This window comes from Pelobates fuscus, chromosome 12 (assembly GCF_036172605.1).
Source record: "Pelobates fuscus isolate aPelFus1 chromosome 12, aPelFus1.pri, whole genome shotgun sequence".
Lineage (NCBI taxonomy): Eukaryota > Metazoa > Chordata > Amphibia > Anura > Pelobatidae > Pelobates > Pelobates fuscus.
Genome location: NC_086328.1, coordinates 15,808,218 through 15,828,322, shown reverse-complemented (window position 1 = coordinate 15,828,322; position 20,105 = coordinate 15,808,218). Strand labels below are relative to the sequence as shown.

Genomic DNA, 20,105 nt, shown 5'->3' with positions numbered 1-20,105 from the left:
GGGGGAATGAGACACATGGGGAGGACTGGGGGAATGAGACACATGGGGAGGACTGGGGGAATGAGACACATGGGGAGGACTGGGGGAATGAGACACATGGGGGGACTGGGGGCAATGAGACACATGGGGGGAACTGGGGGCAATGAGACACATGGGGGGAACTGGGGGCAATGAGACACATGGGGGGGACTGGGGGCAATGAGACACATGGGGGGGACTGGGGGCAATGAGACACATGGGGGGACTGGGGGCAATGAGACACATGGGGGGACTGGGGGCAATGAGACACATGGGGGGACTGGGGGCAATGAGACACATGGGGGGACTGGGGGCAATGAGACACATGGGGGGACTGGGGGCAATGAGACACATGGGGGGACTGGGGGCAATGAGACACATGGGGGGACTGGGGGCAATGAGACACATGGGGGGACTGGGGGCAATGAGACATGGGGGGACTGGGGGCAATGAGACACATGGGGGGACTGGGGGAAATGAGACACATGGGGGGGACTTTGGGCATGAATTTGGTTCTGTTGAATAAATTTAACTGCAGCTCTTGAATATTTCTAAATTTTAACAAGAGGCTCTTATAGACATGGTGGTGTATAGTCAGCATGAAGCAAAGTAAACACTAAACCAATAAAGAAACCGGAAAATAGTAAGAGATATATATATATATATATATATATATATATATATATATATATACACACACACATATACACACATATACATACATATACATACATACATACATACATACACACACACACACACACACACACACACATATATATATCCAAAGAGTTTGTATATTTTAAGCTGGTGGTTCATGTTTATATCCAATAGCACAGATAATTTAGAGAAAATACCAGCTCATAAAATATGCTGCTGTGCGCTAGACAAGAAAACGTTTATTTTGAGGAGAGACTTGTAAAAAACACAGACTGTCATAATATGCTGTGTCAGGTGAAGAGATTAACGCTCCATTTACTAGAACTGGTAAATTCGGTTTCTAATGAAATCGACTTTATGTTTCCCAATAAGAATCTTCAAACCGATCTCAGAGAGCAGTTCCACTGCACAGCTAGCGGTTAACAATACCCGGGCACTCTTTGATTTATATATTCCTCAAAGCCTACATTTGTATGTCCCTCCCATGAGTTACTTATTTTTCGTTATCTTTTTGCTCCATTGAATAGTAGATGGCAAAAACCCATCATAGTTAGATACAGCAAAATGTTTACAGAAGCTACCAAATGTTATGGTTTACTGGGTGAGGGAAAAAGAATGAAGAAAAAGAAAAAACTGAAAAAATAAAAATAAAAATAAAAATAAAAAAAATTATATTTATTTGATGAGATTTTCCAGAATCAAATACTAGAACCTCCAATTGACCTTGGAAAATTAAGGAATGGTAAAAAGTATCCAGCTGAGGCATATGTAGCAGAGTTAATTTGGGAGACACGTAGACAGGAAATGAATGGCATGAACGTGGCCTGGACCGGTCAGGCTTTCTGAAGTCACATACACTCACGGGTTCTTCACTCAAGACTCCTTGTGACTAGAACACAGTGGGAAAGGAAAACGGTCCCCAAAGACCCCACACTATGACTATTATGGTGGGACTAGGCTTGTTTGCAGTCCCTTGCCAGCTGCAATCATAACAGTTACAGGTCATGGTTGCCATTACCCATTACACTCAGGAAAAAGGATACCCACAAAGTGAGGGTCCAAAGAGCTGTATTACAGGGTCTTAGAGTGGCCAGATTTAACGTATTACAAGAGAGAATCAAAGTCAGGAATAGCAGAGGTCAGGAACCCAGAGATATCAATGCACAAGAAAACAAGTTGGGTCAGGATAATAGAAGTACACAGGTCATTATACTAGCCGGGTCAGGATTCCAGAAACACAGAGGTCAATAAACATGCAGGGTCAGGATACCAGAGGTTAACAGAGTCAAAATGAAGTAAAGGTCAATAGCAGGAAATCGCAAGAGAGTCGCAGAAGCACTAAACAGGTTACTAAAGAGAAGCCACAATAGGGCAATGAGTAAGGGCCTCAACAGGCTTTAAATAGGTTCACATGTATTCTAATTGGTCCAGGTCATCCAGATGATTCACCTAGATGATGTGGTTCCTTTAGGAGCGTGATGTCATCAAATTCAAATTGCGGGCATCGTCCTAACGTCTATGCAGGCGCCTGGAGTTTGGTCCGCGAACTAGTAGGAGTAGTTTGCGGGACCCAAAGTAAGCCCAAGGCCAGCTGCAAACAGCAAAAGCGGTGTGAGGAGGGGAGCAGCCCGGGTGCAAGGTGCAGGTAAGACATTACTACAATAGGTTGCTAGGTAACAAGGACACATTTAAAAAAATAAAATAAAAAAGAATTTAATCGCTTAAAATACCCAGCCAGTCAGACTCCTCTGGTGGGATGTAGGCGAGGAGATAACAGACATTGGTGACTAGTTAGCAGGTATAAGTGTGAGGAGGCTTTTTGATGACTCAGAGAATTCGGCTTTATTCTCAAAAGACAATATATACAGTTTCTAAAATAAACGTGAGGAGCTCTCAGGTATAGGGATACATCAAATCCTAATATGGCCTGGCTTTTATAGTAACCAGGCAATATAAAGATCATTTATTTTTTTAACCTTAATGTTAACAGAAGAAAGAGTGATCAAACTTCAGCTGAATACCAACAAAGCTACATATACAGTTGATAGAACATTAATTTCTCTGGAAAATATACAAGCAACAAAAAGAGCAACATTTTCCCTTCTGCTTAAAACAACAAATTCACACCGGATTTTACAGACAGAATGGAAAATAAAATAACAAATTCGGCAGGACAGTATGTTTACTTACCATTCCACTATTTCTGGATGGAGCAAGGTGTTGTTGACACTGAATCTATAATAATAAATAAAAATAAGACAAAAAAATTTAATGAATGAAAATGCGTTGGATGAGATTAAGGTTTTATGAAATACAAAAACAAACAGCTTAACCCAACTGGTTTATAAAGCACAACATTAACTCAGCAATGGAGAGGAGAAGGCAGCAAGAGGGGAAATTCTAAGAGATCAAAAGTTGGACAAGATTAAAATAAAATGTACAGGACGTGGGGAGAAAGCTTGGAACAACATCCATAGCAATCTAGGTTCAAAAAGGAATGAAGCTGCTAATGGGAAATACAACACAAAAATAACATGTGATCAGAAAGGATCTGGTTCTTTACCGGAGCAATTTAAACTTATATTAAGATTCAGGTTAAGGCATCGGATCCATGCTCTATTACTCTACAACTAGCTAAATACTCTCCCCCTCATAAGATGACCAAGTCATTCTAAGAGGAGCAAGTGATACGATAGAATGACAAATCATATACCTTCCAATTGCCCTTATTTAGAATGGCCAGTCCCACACTGGGACACAAATTCCTTTTCATTTTTTCAATCCCGGCATACCTGTTTTTAAAACCTCAGAGGATTCCGGTTAACAAGGGTCTAAACAATCTCCACAGTAACAGATATTTTATCCATATTAAAGGTTTATGAAGCGAGTGTAAATAATATATTATATGGCTTTGTTCTATAAGGCCATCATAAAGTCACTAATATGCTACGTGTCCTGCCAAACAGTCTAAAATAAAAGTATCTTATTGGTCATTTGAAGCATGGTGTGGATTATGGAATACAGCAAGGTCTCATGATGACAGGGAGCTGACAAGCTCATACCTGAATATCTGTTGGATTTTGCATGAAAAACCCATGTTCTCGTGGTCTGAAAGTGTCAGCTGACTGCTTATAACCTATCACAGCCCTCATTACTGGTACAAAATGGTATGACTACAAGGAAGTATGTAGTATTTGCCTTAGCCACACTTCTTGTAGGGGCCAGACAGTGGGTAGCCAGGAACCCTTATTCAATATAAACTGCTTTAAAATGGTTTAACATTGAACGGAGGAACAATGCCAGGGGACTGCAGGTATTATAACCAATTCAATTAGTAGAAGTGTCCCTATAGTATATAATAAAGTGATGTATTTCTTTAATTGAATATAGTATATAGATATACACATAATACGTGCAGTAAAGTAAAGCAAACAGACAAGGCTGACAGTAATATAGGACGAATCCCTGCACTGCTCCAATTTCCCGCAGTGAGATAAACTGTATTTACTTAAATCAGTCAGAGTTGAGAGCGTCTGAGATGGCATTCATTATAATGTTACAGTGCAGGACTAGGAGTGGTTGGTAATTCCATGTACAGGGACTGTGGGAACAGGCTGGATCTGAGCATGGCTAGTTTCTGCTTAAACAAAAAGACAGAAAAAAGGAAAAGACGCACACACAAAAAATACTGCCCAGAAAGGATCACAGAAACACAAGGTTACGTTCTTAAATTTAATACAACAGTTTGTGAAGAACGTTTTGTTTGTAGACACTGTATGCTTTAGAAATGGACAAATGTTAATATTAAATCTAGTTATCTCTCAGTGAATTGGAACTTTTTACTGGGTTATTAACTAAAGTGTGCATTTTTGGCAATTTAAAATTAACGGTGAATTTCACCTTTCAGCCTATCACTGCCCGCTACCCCTAGTATGGCATGAATGTAACTCTACCTACGCCATTTGTCACTGGGGGGGACGGGCTGCAGGGGCCCAAGCATCTCTGCTAAATAGTGAGTAAACATTTAACAGTGTTGCAGGACTAGAAACCATAACCATTTCAATAAGCAGAAATAGTTATGGTGTCTAGATTGTCTTTTAATTAAAATTGTATTCATTAAAATACTATGTAGACACCATAACTATTTCTGTCAAATTGGATTAAAAAAAAAATTATTTCACCCCCGAAAATTAGAAATTTACATTTAATGCAACTGCCATTTTAATTCTCTATCAGATTCCACGGATCGCCTTGCCACGTAAAAGCCGTGACCCCCTACAGATGGCTAAATCATGCAACTGGCCAAGATACAAAAGTCAGCAAGATTCTAATGCGATTCCAATATGGTCGACTCTACACTGAAAGCTGTTGGATCTGCAAGTTGTACTTCTAGCTATATCAACTTTCGCAAGGTTAGAGGAAAATAATATCAATCTGTTTGGAATATTAAAATACTTGTATGAAAGAGAATTGTAGTGACAGCGCTGGTTAAAGTGCAATTGCATTAAGAGAAAACACAAACAAACAGTTTAGCCGTGCAAATATATTCCAGAATTAGGAAGATATCTTTTAATTTGTGTGCACTTACTAGGAGTAAATGGCGAGTAAGAATTAAATTAAAAAACGGTGGAGACATTCCATTTTACAATATACTCAGACGTACGATACTGCTCAGTAATGAGTGGGTTATTTGCAACTTCAATGGCTGTAGCATACCTTGTCCCCATTTTATCCAGCTATTTACAGTTTGAATTTCGATGCATATTTATGGGACTGACAGCACACGAATGTGGTCACGAGCCTCTGTTCTATATTGAATAATCTAGCGCAGGCCTGGTGTGTGAGAGCGGTTGATGTTTTATGTATTTATTCTGACAACGTGTGAGGAATCGTTGCGGTTCCCGCTGCTTGGCTTGGCGAATGACTTTGCAGGGAGGCTGTAGATCACAATAATGGGAAGATATCTTGATACAGGAGACAGGGGTAAAATGCATTACCTCCTGCTTAATTTGACACGAATGCAGATGAGAAGCTGCTGGGAAGTAGAATATTGGGTTGCAGAGGCAAAATAAATAAGATTTTAAACTTCATTCCAATCCAGTGTGGATGCTGAAAACCTAGCCTTTGTAAAACTAATGTCTGGTGACATTTGACAGAGTTAGCCATTAAAGGATTACTCCAAGCACCATCATCACTTCACTATTTCAAAGTGGTTAAGGTGCAAGGAGCCTGCCAGCGGTCATTAAAGTCAACTGAGTGCAAACTCCTTGCACAGACACTTTCACTGGGTGAGAGTAACCAGGTGACGCTCTCCGCCAGTGGGTGACTGGCATGATTGGTATCCATCTTCTTCAGCGATGTAGAACGTAAAAGGCAAATTTGGTCTCATTACAAAAGAATGGCGCCGGGGCACTCCAAACACCATAACCAACACAGCAGGATGCAGTGGTTAAGATTCTTGGAGCAACCCTTTAATGTTAAGAAACACGTAAAAAGGATTCATTACCATCATGTGCACAGTCAAATCTAAATCCCAAGCTATATACATACATTAGATTTATTTACATCAGTGTAAATAAAGATATATAGTGTGTGAAACAATTCAATGAAAGTTATATACGCACTTCGAGAAAGATAAACGTTAAAGGGTTACTCCAAGCATAATAACTATTACAGTCCGTGTAGTGGTTAAGACACCCGTTTCACCGATAACGCCCACTTACCTGAGTCTTCGCCGGTCACCGATGGTTTTCTATGGGCGGAGATGAGCCTCTGGCTTCAGAAAGTAACAGATGCAGATCCCGGTAGCCATTCATTGGCTGAGAGTGTCACTCCCCGCTCTCAGTCAATGAGTATGACTCTTTGTATAGAAGTTTGCAGAGGACATTCATGTTATGGACTGCTTAATGACCCTGCCACAGGTGGGGTATACCTCAGGCAGCAAAGGGGTTAAACACTCTATATGCAGTGCTCAGTAGTGAAGCTCTGCACTTACAGACACCAGGCACCATGATCACTTCAATTCATTAAAGTGGAGAGTGCATGCAAAAAACAGTGAGAAAAGAAAGTATAATAAATTACTTTGTAACAGGTAACAAAAATTCTGTATTTTGTACACACACATATTCACTCTCTGAGGAAATTATACAATAACTACCAGTTTAGCATGTTTATGAACTTAACAACAATTGTAGTGAATTGAAAATCTAACTCAGACACTAGGACTCACTTAGAAATTACGCTGGGACACTTAAAAATTAGGCTGTATGGGGAGTGAACGCTGGTCGCCGATGGGGTAAGATGTGCTGTAGGGCAGCTCTGCTGTGACTGTTTCATAAACACCAAACTTACCTCACCCAGAGCATGCACCCAACCTTCTTCACAAAGTCCTACCATATCCTGTGCTAATACCAAGAGTACGGTCGCAAAACAAGCAAATTTACTAGCGGTCTCCCTATTTGCCGCCAAAATTTACAAAAAAAATCTGACCAGGGATCAAAGATGATGGAGGCCTCGGACTCTGATGAATTGGACCACGCTCTCAATGTCATGGGAGCAGGGCAGCAGACGCAGACAAACTGTCCACAGAAGGCATCTCCTTAGTCTTCTCAGACTTTAGGGACAGCTATTTGCACCGGCCAAGTTTACGCCTTTTTCACAACATGTTATTTTATATCAGTTCACAGCTACCAATAGCAAATCTGGAATGCCATATTTACACAACATTCCCTGCATTCCTGGCTATCCAAATTATTCAGTGACCTGGGAGATCTTTTTAGAGCGCACACCCTTCGTTCATTTCAAGAACAAGCCCTTTTTTTTTTTAATATAAATATCTTCAAAATCAGACATTTCCTAGCCAACAATACAGTTACATGAAATTCACAAAACCTACACCCACTTACTCATGACACAATCATACTTACACTAGCCAAGGCATCATCCAATGCTAGCACACATTGGGAGACGCTTAACGGAGTAAATCTCCCAATAGAATTTGTGAATTGGAGTTGTAGTTCCTTTTCCCAGCAGACGAGGAGTGGGTCCACTCACACAAATGCCTCCGGGGATGGACACATGACTCATCTTACTTGGAAGTGCTGTATATTATTCTCAGGTGGTACTTGGTACCTGTCCAATTGGCTCATATTCACGCAAGTCAATCAATTTTTTGTGAGACTTCTACTCTCTGTTGCGAATATGATTGGGTTGCATTAAATTCACTTTCTGTAACTGAGAAATGGGCATTTTCTTTCAGTTTTGTGTGCATCTGTAGATGATGGAATATCAAGCTCATTTATTTCTAAGACATGGTGACTTCAATTTAGTCTTGTGTCCCTTTACAATCTGTTGCAATGGAACTTTTTTGGGTGGTACCCCTTTAAGAAATGATTATGTAACTTCGGTTCCTAGAATACATACGCTGTGGGTTTGTGTAATTACACTTTAAATTTAAGGTACCTTGTTAACTTTCTAAATAGCTTATAATTTCGGACTTTAAACATTTCAGCACTTGTATCTATGATCAAACTTCCAATTACTCTTAAACATGGTATTTCATTTATGTTTAGTTTGATAAAGTACGATCATTTTATTGGAGATACAGATACTCTGATACTCCGTGTTTTTGGCGTCTATACTATTAATACTCATTCATAATGTGCAACTGTCCTAGCCTTAGCCTTTCTTCCAGAGTTGCAATGGTTAAATAATACGGTCAATAGAAAAGGCAGTCTGTTTAACTCCTACTCAGTGTTAAGGGGGCAAAGCCGGCTGAAGGATAGCAACTTACATTGGCCAACGCCGATTTGGAGCAGAGCTCCCGCGTCACTGACAAGCCGAACTTACCTTTCTCCTATTATTTAATTTCCTCTTCTTCTCTCTCAGAATCTGTTGTTCTTTTCTTCCTAACTGATCTAGTTTTCTTTAAAAGTTAAGATAAAGTAGGGACTAATTTGTCTTCTCTATTTTTCCTACACTTGACTTTCTTGGACCAAAAGAAAAGCTTAAGTCTGCTCCATTTCCTGTGTCAAAGACATTTTTCACACAATGCTCACTCTCCTCCGTGTTCTTGCGATGCTTCAGTCGCCATTCCCGAACATCCTGTTCTTTAGACTAGGGTGCTGGCGAATTGACAGCATGTTATCCGAACTTAAATGTGGACAGATGGGGTATGGGGGCTATTACACTAAATGGCTAATTGTTCTAATCGATGCCCCACCAATGGGGCATGGGGGACCTTTGCTAGGCTACAAGCTGCTCGCGGTTTATTAGACATGCCTCTACTCACGACATAGCTAGTAGGGGCAGGAGGGAAATGTTAATCTCTTTTATACTAATATTGACCCCCCCATAGAGTGATGGGGGAATGGTGGGTTAGGAAGTGGTGGGGAGCTATTCTATTTTTACATATTACAAGGAGGGAGTGAAATTCGTTCTTTGTAATTTCCATTCATCCTTATGATGTGTGCAACTGGGCATGCATGGGAATTTCACAGTTCTATCTAGTGTGGGCAGATGACGTGTCCAACAGGGCCTTTAACGGTCCGCACTAAAGCGGTGTCGTCTAGGACCAAGATCTAGGCAAAAATTGTGAAATTGGGGACCCTAGGGACATTTGGGGGTGACTAATAGTGTCCTATTTGTATCCAATTTGATTTTTCTGTTCCAGCAGCTTGCCTATGTGAGCCAATTTATTATTCTCTATATACATCATATCTTCACTATTATCATCGCCATTTATATAGCGCCAACAGATTCCGTAGCGCTTTACAATATTATAAGAGGGGGATTTAACTATAAATAGGACAATTAAAAAAACCCTGCTCAAACGAACTTACAGTCTATAGGAGGTGGGGTGTAAAACCCAAACACTCCCATCAACCGTTATTGCTGGTCATTCAGGTTTCCACATGTAATTTAGAATGAATATTATTCTCACTTAATATTTTTTTAATGGAAGTGGAAATAAAAAGAAAGAGGTTTTACTCTTTTGTATAGCAGACTTAATTTCGATAGGCAATTGTTGACTACTGGACGGGGAGGGGGACACACACACTCACACTGTCAAACACATAGCTTGAATGTAAGGGTGTTGGAGTGTGGGGTAACAGGACAAATCTACTTTACATTTTCTTCTTCTTATGTCGCTCAGCTGATTGTGCTCCCCTTCGCTTCATTTACTTTTTTCCCCTCCAACCTTTGCTAATCTCACATCAATGATGTGTATTTCTCAGTTTTTATACATATAAGTGATCTTACACCCGCACACATGGTTCTCTTTATAGGAATCTATATGGAATATATGTTATATTCTATTGTATACGTTCCTCATATGACTAAAGGACATGATACAAATTACTTTCACATGTTTGCATGTCTCTCTATTTTTGTTATGTTACAAATTTCAATACACGTTTATTGTGAAAAAAGAAAAAAAATATGCTGTATAATATTGGCTACATTATAAATTAACATTTACATAACTGAAAGTCACCAAAAATATTCCAGAATAGCCCTACCGTGACACAGCCCAAGATAAAAATGTCCCCTTTGGTCCTTTGAGTTGGAAGTCATGCATTATTAATAATAGCAAAAACAATACATATATTTAAGTAAATCTCAGAAAGGATCAAAGAAGGCAAGACCAATTACTTTTATAAAACACCAACAAATTAATACTGGTATATTAAAACAACTCCAGTAAACAATAACATTTGTAACTGAAATGTAAATGTTTAACCTTCTTGGCTATCAAACAGGACTCATGTGCTTGTTATTTGGTCCATACTAAAATAGGTTGTAAAGAGACTTGTATAATCAAGTTCAATCTTTCACAAGCTGGTAAGTCACATACTTACTGGATCTTAATAGTGGATCAGTTTCGAGACTTCTTAGAAGATTGCCCAACATCACCATCAAGTTCTTCACGATCCCTTTTCTTAATTTTTCTGTTTTTATAACCAGGAGGCTCGCGGACTTTTATAAATGATCCACCACAGGTCTGCTGATGTTGGCCCCACCATGACTCCCGGGCAGAAGGGGCTCGGTTCATTGATCTTTTGATGACATGATCGCAGGGCCCGTCACAACGCCACCAGTGCATTCTGCACATCTCTATTTCGTTGTAAAAGTCATGGCAGATCGAAATATTGGCACCTGTAATTTTGTTGATTCTTTCCATGTGCTCAATAAATATTGGTCCGTGGGACTCACGTTCATTTTGGCCAGTCAGGAAGAGCAGGGCATGGATCATTTCATGTAACAATGTCTCCACCACGTCTTTCCTTGATTTAAATTTTAACAGTGGCTCGCTTAGGTGAATTGAGCAGGTGTCATTCGATTGTTTGTAACGACAGAGCCCAGAACACCTTGTCATCCTTTTACTCCATTTGACCTCTGTTCCATCTAGCACTCCCCAGAAAAACATTATATTAAACTTTGAGAACAAAGTTTTGATGTCCGGATAGGGATCAATGGATTCCCACCTTGGGTCAACAACAGCTTTTGAATCAGGTATACCCAATCGGAATGCTGTTTTTTTGGCAATTTTTTCTCTTTGAGTAAGAGCGGTTTTCTCAGTTTTCCTTTGTAATTCCATTGTACAATGAATCTTTGTGTATCGAGTACAGCAGCACTACTAAGCACAAGTTCTCTTGAACGTTGATCAAAGTGACTGCACTGAGGTCATACAGCATACAACGCAACATAGAAAAGTGACACAATGAACATTCCATCATGCACAGTGATGGCATAAACTGCTGATTTGTTGTTTGCTGTTTATTTTTTTTAATTTTTTTTTAAATCTTTATTAAGAGACAAAATACACTACATAACGTTGAAATAGATAAACCAGGTAATCTATGTCTTGTATTTTTCTACATTTTAATAGGAATTCTATAGCATTAGGAATATAAACCTCTATTTGTAACACTACAGTGTTCTCCTCTTTATTTAGATTCAGGGCCCCCACTAATTCTAAATAAAAAAAAGGGGGGGGGGGGTAAGGCGGTTTGCTAACCCTTTCTTACAACTCCAAGATAGACTTACTGAAGCCGTTCAACCTGCCTCCCGCAATGTCAGGCAAATGCTTCTAAATTTCTAATCCAATGCACCTCAAAATGGAGAAATGGGTAGGGAAAATAGCAAGTGAAGCAGCACCACACTCCTATCAGAGGTTAGCTGTGAGAACCAAGTATGACTCCGTTCTCACAGCACTAGAAGAGTATTTAACCCTGCAAGGTTAGCATTTCCCCCAACTACTAAATGGTAATGCTTTACATTGCAGGGCTAAAAGTAAAGGATCACTGTGCCCAGACAACGTAATGGAGATGAAGTGGCCAGGGTACCTGTAGTTTATCTAGGAATTATAACTCCTTATATTAGAAGAACCATGAAATTATTTTTAAAAAAAATAAGCAGAACTTGATCATGCCAAGATTTTAATATGTGTAATACAGTATACCGTGTTTAACCACATATCCCATGTTTTAAAAGAAATGAATGTGGGAAGCTCCTAGGCTGTTAATATGTTCATCAAATTTTACCACAATCTGTGATAAAGGTTAAAGCATATGACTGATTCTCAAACTTCATTCACCCAAGGGCTACTGGGAGTCTTCTTATATAGGGGCCACGGATCCATGTCCTACCAACACCCATACAGATCTATACTCCCAAACACGTATATAAAAACGCCTATAAACACTGACCGATAAACACACACAATGTAACAATTACACACATTGGTGACTCCCAACCAGGCAGTATTGTCTGTATGGTGTTATTCAATAATGTTTATTTGTCACTACATCCATCCTTGGAATGGGAGAGCAATTAAGAATGTCTGGGTAGTTTATATGCCTTAAAAGCTAGATCACCACCGGCACTTTATACCTGGAGACTTTCTCTGTCAGCTGGGCCCAACTTTGGTGGTCACAGGATAACAGATTAATCTTTTCAAATGATTTAATATTTCAGGATAAACTTTTACAATTATATAATATACTAAATATATATATATTTTTAAATATATAAATATTATAAAGATATTAATTCGGAGTCTATATGTATGTGACAAGTGGTGAAATTGAGCACCATCACAACCCATTAAAGCAGTATGGCTGAATTCATTTTATTGCAGTCTCCCAGCTATGAGACGATCAGTAATACCACCAGGTACCAAGACACCCGGGGGGAGGGAGAGGGCAGCCAAGTCTGAAGTGACACAGATTTAGGTCTGCCTGCATTCCCTTTGCTTTCATGGTGCAGGCCCTAGTCTTCCTGTTCTTGATTCGGCCATATTTTCCTATTCAGTTTACAATGCAATACAGTTTGGCATAAATTCACTAAACCCCCTGAATATGGAAAGGGGAAAGGTGTGTAGATTGACGTGTATAATACAATACATACAATTCACCAAAGAAATGGCAAAGACTCCAGGGTCTTTTTCATATTATTTCTTATTTGACAAATAGGAGTTACGTTTTATTGTAGACGACCCTACAGTACCTGCCTTTTTTTTAATTCTTTATTTTATTGTGCATGGCAAGAAACATACAATGGAGCTGGTAAAGCCACAACAGCAGTATCTGCCTTATCTGTCAACACATATGAACAATTGCGTGGCAAGTTAGAACATAGCACATTTTGAAATTTTATATAACGAAGTTTCCTCGAGTTATAGATCAACTTGCCATTTATAAGTGACTATTCATTAGGTACACAGTGTGATTTTCCGACTGACTATGGCATATAGTTTGAGGGTTACAAGCTTATTAGAGTAAGTTTCCACCAGGCATAGTGCGCCATCGGCATCTTAATGCAAGAAATCAGCACCAAAGTGGCATTCACATTGAACATTAGCTTAAGCATTAACATTATCCTGAACATTAGCCTTAACTTTAGCCCTATCAGAGAGGGTGTGTGTGCGTGTCAATGTCCGCAACCACCGCGACACCAGGTGGGGTTACCTAAGGTATATGTAAACTGTGTGTTCCTTAATAGTGACATACAGGCTGGGGTCACTGCCAGCTCCGACCATTTGCATTCCCTGTGCGTGGGAATAGTCCCTGTGTGATACCCATCATGGCTACAGAGTCCCAAAGTCCCGCTGCTGAGTGCAGCAATTGAGGTCCGTTCCCATAATTTCTCCTTGTTGTTGGGTGAGTATGGGTAAGGTACCTGTGGTGCCCACATACCATGATGCGATCTGCCGCGGTGTTGAGATAGGCATGGGAGTGGTGTCACTGGGTGCCCTCCAGGTGCAGGTCCTTGGTGCAGGCTTCAGGGTAGTTGATGGGTCCTGGGAGTGTCACTGCTGTGCGGGAGTGCAGGAGTATGCAGGCTTCTGTGGTGCTTGTGCGTCTTGGGGTCTTTACCAAGGATGGTAAGTGTGGAGGTCGAGAGCTTTCGTGGGATCCCCCACCTTGTCGGCTCGAGCTGGGTGAGTCTTGCACGCCACTCTGGTCTCTGGAACTGCTGTGCTGCCGTCGGCCATTTTAGTGTGGCCTCGTGGGAGCTGTCCGCCTTTGGCGTGTAACTGCACAAGAGAGTTGTAGGCTGTAAAAGTGCAGGCTTGCCTGGCGGGGACTGGGATAACCCCCACCGGTCCCAAGGGGGGGGGGGGGGGGGTAACGGGGCTCTTGGAGGCTTCAGAACCAGCCTAAGACCCGCTAGATTGGGAGAGCGGCCGTCCCTCCCGCTCCATGGGTCGACTAGGCCGCACCGTCCCCTCCGGTTCTTTCTACCTCGAACTTGGCCCCCAGCCGCTGCCACTCGAGCCTGCCACGTTGTAGCTCCGGTATGTGTTCACCGGGTGCATTTCGGAGGCGAAATGTGGCCAGAATCCAGGCTAAAGTCGTGTCCAGGCGAGGAGCCCAAGCAAGGCACGTCTGATCGCCATGAGTGTCAGGCCCCACCCCCTCAGTACCTGCCTTTTTTGGGGTGAATTGTATGCAAATTGCTGGATTCAAACACCGGTGCATCATAGATCTCTTTGGAACCCTGAGTGCAAGCCCCTTGTAGATTTGTAATGTAATCCATATGTGTACAAATGTGATATGAGCAATAATAAGATTTACATAAATACAAGTGTTGTATGTAGGATATGTACTGCAGGATTTGTGTAAAAACAAAAAGGAAAAATAAATGCAGCTATTGAATCAGAAAGCAGGATGTGACTGTTTGTGTTTCTTTATCTCCTATGTTTAGGACAGATAAACACGGCCGTGTCCGGGGGTGAGTTATGTGTAACATAGGATATAATTCCCATAGAAAGGCTAGTTTATGAAAAATATAAAATCCTTCCCGGGAAGCTTCTGACAAGGTAAATGGTCTGACTTACTGGCTAATTCCTTCAAAAGAGGCTTCTTTGCAAACACTTCCGCTATCAGTATTAACGCCGCGCTGTGAAGAAAAGAGAAGAAAAAAAAATTCAGGACAAAAATTGCTGGAAGATTAATATCAGGGCATTTAGTAAGAGGCAGAGAATCCAAACTACAACGTGTTCAGTTATACATTGAACAGGATCTGCAGGTGACAGCAGCCAATCCCTAAAAGGTTATCCTTATACCATGATAAGCGTAAGCCATCCTGCTATTTATACTGAATGTTAGATAAAAGCTCACGTAATCTGCAGCATGTCACATCAGGTTACACATGAAACATTTTCCTGGCTGATATGCAGAGAGTTTAAGTCAGACACATTATACACATATATCTGAGATCAGCACCTCGGACAGCAGACTCTCCAAAATGCATCTCAAAGCCAGAGACATCTAGCTCGAGCAACTCTGATGTTTCTAAACTACACGTCTCAAGATCCTGTGCAAAAAATAAATAAATACATATAAAAAAAAACAAAAAAACAAAAAAAAAAAAAACAGGGGATGGGGCCTGACCGCCAAACTGAATGGTTGCATACAACAACAGCTCCTGAAACCCTCAGACTTTCAGCTTACAAAGCAGATCTCACACCTGATTAACGACCAGCAGCTGTGGTCCGACACACAAGGGGGCACTGGCTCCAAGGGGAGACTTGCAATTTTTGTTTTAGTCCCTCGAGAAGATAATAGTCATCCCTACAGCATGAGGCCTACTCAGGCAGTGAGTGGGGTGGACAGACGTTGCCCCGCTTATCCTGCCCGACAGTATCGTGTGGACTCCCACAGACGTGTCAACATGTCCCTCCCCCTCCCCCCAGACCACACCCTGCAGCCCTTACTTCACCAGAGATCCCGCTACTCAGACCATGAGGCCCCACTAAAATGGTGGCAAACGCAAATCCACCAGTTCACAATGGGAACAACGCTACCATTCCTCCCTCGCTGGCTACAGTTCTCACAAACTCAAGGCGGATGCTACGTACCTGCATGAGGCAGCCTGACGGGCGGAATCTCCGCGACACAACACTCAAGTGCTTGCCGGATCAAAGGTTCCGGGGCTCACATAAGGCGAAGTGAACGGAGAGACAGCTGGCTGACAGACGCGGCACAGAACCAGCCCACCCTGAACATCACCAAGCGACTCACACATAGGCTTATCCAAGCGGCTGGCTCACAGCTCACGACACCGCTTCCTACTCTGGATACAGATCGCAGCACCTCCAAAATAGAGCCATAGCACCTGCAGACAGCCCGTTCACAGCCGGAGGGCACCAAATCACCAAGGGAGATCGGCTGAAATGATCTGCCACTATTAAATGCGGATTTCTCCTGCCTACAGCAGTCAAAACGCGGACTCTAGTTAAGAAATGTCTTGCATAAATGTTTTGAGCCCATCAACTATAATATCCCTCCAACTAATGCCTTGCTTGCTTGGAGTCTGGCTTCCTACTATCGGGGGACTCCTGGGTGTCCCACCATTCTCTCAATCTGCTTAACTAGCATGGGTAAAACTACGATTGCCTGAATAAACATCCACTGCATGTGTCCTGATCTCATTCGCACCTCTTTTGCAATCTCTTTGCACTGAATCAATCGGGACTTTACTTTCCTTTAACAAATTGTGCAGTTAAATGATGAGCGTGTTCTTAACCTTATAAAAATGTGCAGTTACTCTGAAAGCCATGTCACTGTCTTATAACATTTGTTGTCATTGTGCTTGTTTGAACGGTCATGGCTGTACAAGAGTCCCAGGATTTTCTGGGGTGCCTGAGTTAGCCAATATGAGGTAATGGAGCGTGGAGTGTCCCTTCACATTCTTATAATCCTTTCATACGTTTATGCAACCAAAATGGTTAAAAAGATCTTCAATACTAGTTCTGCAATGATTTTGGGGCCATAATTCTTAATTTAACTCTAAAATGACAGAATTCACCTCAAAACATTTTTTAAGTAGAAAAATCCTTTTATCAAGTATTAACAAGGAAATATTATTTTACTAATAATGCATTAAAAAAATCTGTTAAAAAAAAAAACCAAACAAAACAAAACTTAGCCCTACCTTTCGTATATGACAGGGTCATTCAGCCACACACATACACCTTTGGTCAAGCAGTGTTTGAAAACAGACAGTCTCTATGGTCTTCCCTGTATCTGTGCAAAGATTGATGCAAGAAAAACTATAGAGATGAACTGTCTGTTTACAAACACTGTCTGATCAAAGGTGCATGGTATAATGGGGAGGGATCTGGATATATCCAAAAAGGTAGAAATTAGTTTCTCAATATTTACATATACTTAATTTAAAAATAAAATACATTTCTTTCAATACTTGGTGAAAGGACTAATATATTTTAAATACGTTTTGAATTAATACTTGTCCTTTGACGTATTCTATTCCCTTATTGTGATGCCTGTATGGCAAACGAAGAATACCGACTCTGCTCGCTATCCTCAACAGTACCTAGTATAGCCTAAAATATTTAGGAGAAAAGCAAATGCGTTCACACTGACTTTTCCACTCGCTCAATTAAAACTGAGCAAAATGTCAAACAATTTGCAAAAAGCAATTACTTATACCAAACCTCCCGTCCTGGGAAAACAGGCAGCTGAAATATAATCTCCTCCCCTGCCCAGCATGTCTGCCGCTTCCATTAACAGATCTGACTGCACGGGAGCAAAATCTTGGCAACCGATGTCTCAGACCCCCAGCAGTAGCTTCATGTAACTTGTTACCATAAAACAGCTTTAACTAATTAAAAGTGAGATTCTCTTGAGAAATCCACGTTTTTTCCATATTATATATTTAGATGATTTTTAATAAGGTTCTCGCCCACTAGTTTCTAAGTTAAAGACAAGAATTGGTCTCCTCTAGCAGTCCAGCAAACACGTTCTAGGATTCCCGCAAGCAGCCTTCTTTTTACTGATTTTAGTTCCGAGGCTATTCGTATGGAGAACAGAGCATAAGGAAGATAGAAATTTATCCTATTTAATGACATTATATTGATCTACACATGTTACAAGGAATACATAAAGAGGCAGATATATTTCACCTTTTTCACAACACCAGCGAATAATTTTTATTTTATTTTTTTATCAGATATTTTTGGAATTTTTGTTGGCTTCTAAAGGTCTTCAAGTAATTTGATTTTATATCAACAATCTTTTTTTGTTTTGCATTTTTTTTTTTTGACGTGCAGCAATACATATTTAAGTAAATATGGGAAAACATCGGTAGTGCAACAATATCATGCTTAGTGGTCTGGTAACCATAAGTTTGGTAGTTGCAGACTTATATGAATATAAAATAAGGATGCAAACTTTAGAATAGGCAGCCTTAATATTGCATATTCATTTATGCTGCTGGAATGATTGTTATTTTTAATGCAACTGCAATGAAAAAGAAAATGTAAAATAATATTGGTGCGATGTATATGAATATCACTCGAAGGCAGACTGTTAACCTCACCTATTAAATGCAAAAGATAGATTTCACATGAAGAGTTCAAATTTTCTCTACCATGCTCGCTGCCCTATATACACTAGGGTCACCCAATTTCCAAGCTAGAAATTAGATTTCTATACAGAGACATAGGCCCAGTAACCCAGAACGTGCCACTCTGCTGGCTCCAGGCCTCAGTAAGAGCCCATATGTTTCTCACTATCAGGTCAATCTTGGCACTGTGATCGATGTCCTGGGTTCATCTATTCATCAGTTGACTTGGGCTTCCATCTCTTTCTAAGGGCGAATGAGTGCTGAAGCTTTCCTTTGGAGAGAACCTGGTGTGGAAGGAGTTCCGCAGTGAGCTTCTACTCTGTCTTGTCAACATGAGCAGGTGCTGTCTAGCTTAACTTCAGCCAGAAATAAAATATTTTGTCCAATCGAGCCAAACTGGTCTCTGGCAGGCCTCGTGTGGTGGAGGTTAATGTGATGTCTGCCAACTTAGCATGGGTGGTGTTTCAGGCTATGTGCAACTTAGTCATTAACAGGGTCTACATCTTTCTAGTGGTAGCTAAATGAAGCCAAAAAGCTGGTGCCAGGATAGCCATCACCTGTAGGAGGAGGGGGCGGGGGGTAGGGGGGTGGATGGGTACCTGTATTGCATCCACTTGCTCTAAGAGTAATACTGATGGGGAGATCGTCCGCCTCTCTCTCACCCGTACCTTCAAGTAGGACTATAGATCGCATCAGGCCCATCATGAGCAGAAATGCATTAAGAGTTAGCTTGTTACACTGCAGCTTGCCCCCAGTTCATATAATGCTTGTATTCACCAGCTAATAGCCATAATAAGATATATATATATTAAGTTATCTCACTGAGCTCTCTCAATGTGCGACCATTCAATTAGGCAGTCAGGCTCCACCCCCTTACTTCAATATTCTTTCAGCTACTCATTGATATTTGACAGACTTGTTTTTAATAAACTTACCAGAGTGAGGAGTAAGGATGGAGTCTTGGAACTCAAAAAACTGGCAATCTAAAGGAAAAATACAAAATAATTAATGTGACACTTTTTATGTTTCACCCATTAGTAAACTGTCATCAGATTTTCATCAGCACAAAGGTTGACTCCAATAGGAGTAACATTGACATAGGTAGGTATAAAAATAATCACAAATGCATGGCCTGGAGTAGGCTGTGCCTCATTCAGACTAACTTCTTGAAATGTCCTATTTGGCCTTGGTGGAGCTGGAAATGTTAAAATACACATAAAGAATGGAACACGAAGGACATAAAACACATGTGTTTACCCTCTATGTGTTTCCTTACACACTAGGGGTGAGAACCCATAGCATTGGCCACACAGACAGGAGACCAGCCGCTACACGACATCCCAACAGGGCTTTCTGCCTCTCCAGATTGGAGATGGTCTTGGACTCTTCGAACACCCAAGCAAGTGGCTCCCAGATGCAGGCCTCTACACCGACTTGGGGCTGGAGGGTGACCCTTCTCTGCACTCACCGTACTGCCTTCCTTCAACCCAGCAGCAGATCTGCCCACAGCCTTCGGAGCTCAGGCATCGGGTGACAAGCTACAGCAAACC

The 20,105-nt window shown here is 41.0% G+C and overlaps 2 protein-coding genes across 2 annotated transcripts in view; both read right to left on the bottom strand.

The window, feature by feature from the left end:
• The window catches only part of PEPD (peptidase D), a 154,418-nt gene that overhangs the window by 97,146 nt on the left and 37,167 nt on the right, over positions 1 to 20,105 (bottom strand). The window contains exons 5-7 of the mRNA XM_063437660.1: positions 19,491 to 19,538; positions 15,023 to 15,084; positions 2,869 to 2,913 (exon numbers count right to left, since the gene is read on the bottom strand). Coding sequence (XP_063293730.1) covers positions 2,869 to 2,913; positions 15,023 to 15,084; positions 19,491 to 19,538 — 155 coding nt within the window. The remainder of the gene's footprint in view (positions 1 to 2,868; positions 2,914 to 15,022; positions 15,085 to 19,490; positions 19,539 to 20,105) is intronic.
• LOC134579022 (DNA-dependent metalloprotease SPRTN-like) lies at positions 10,556 to 11,278 on the bottom strand. The gene has a single exon (XM_063438160.1). It carries the CDS (start codon positions 11,276 to 11,278, stop codon positions 10,556 to 10,558), a length of 723 nt encoding a protein of 240 aa, XP_063294230.1.

Coding starts and splice junctions, on each gene's coding strand:
- LOC134579022 (XM_063438160.1), bottom strand. CDS start 11,278: ATGGAATTACAAAGGAAAACTGAGAAAACCGCTCTTACTCAAAGAGAA.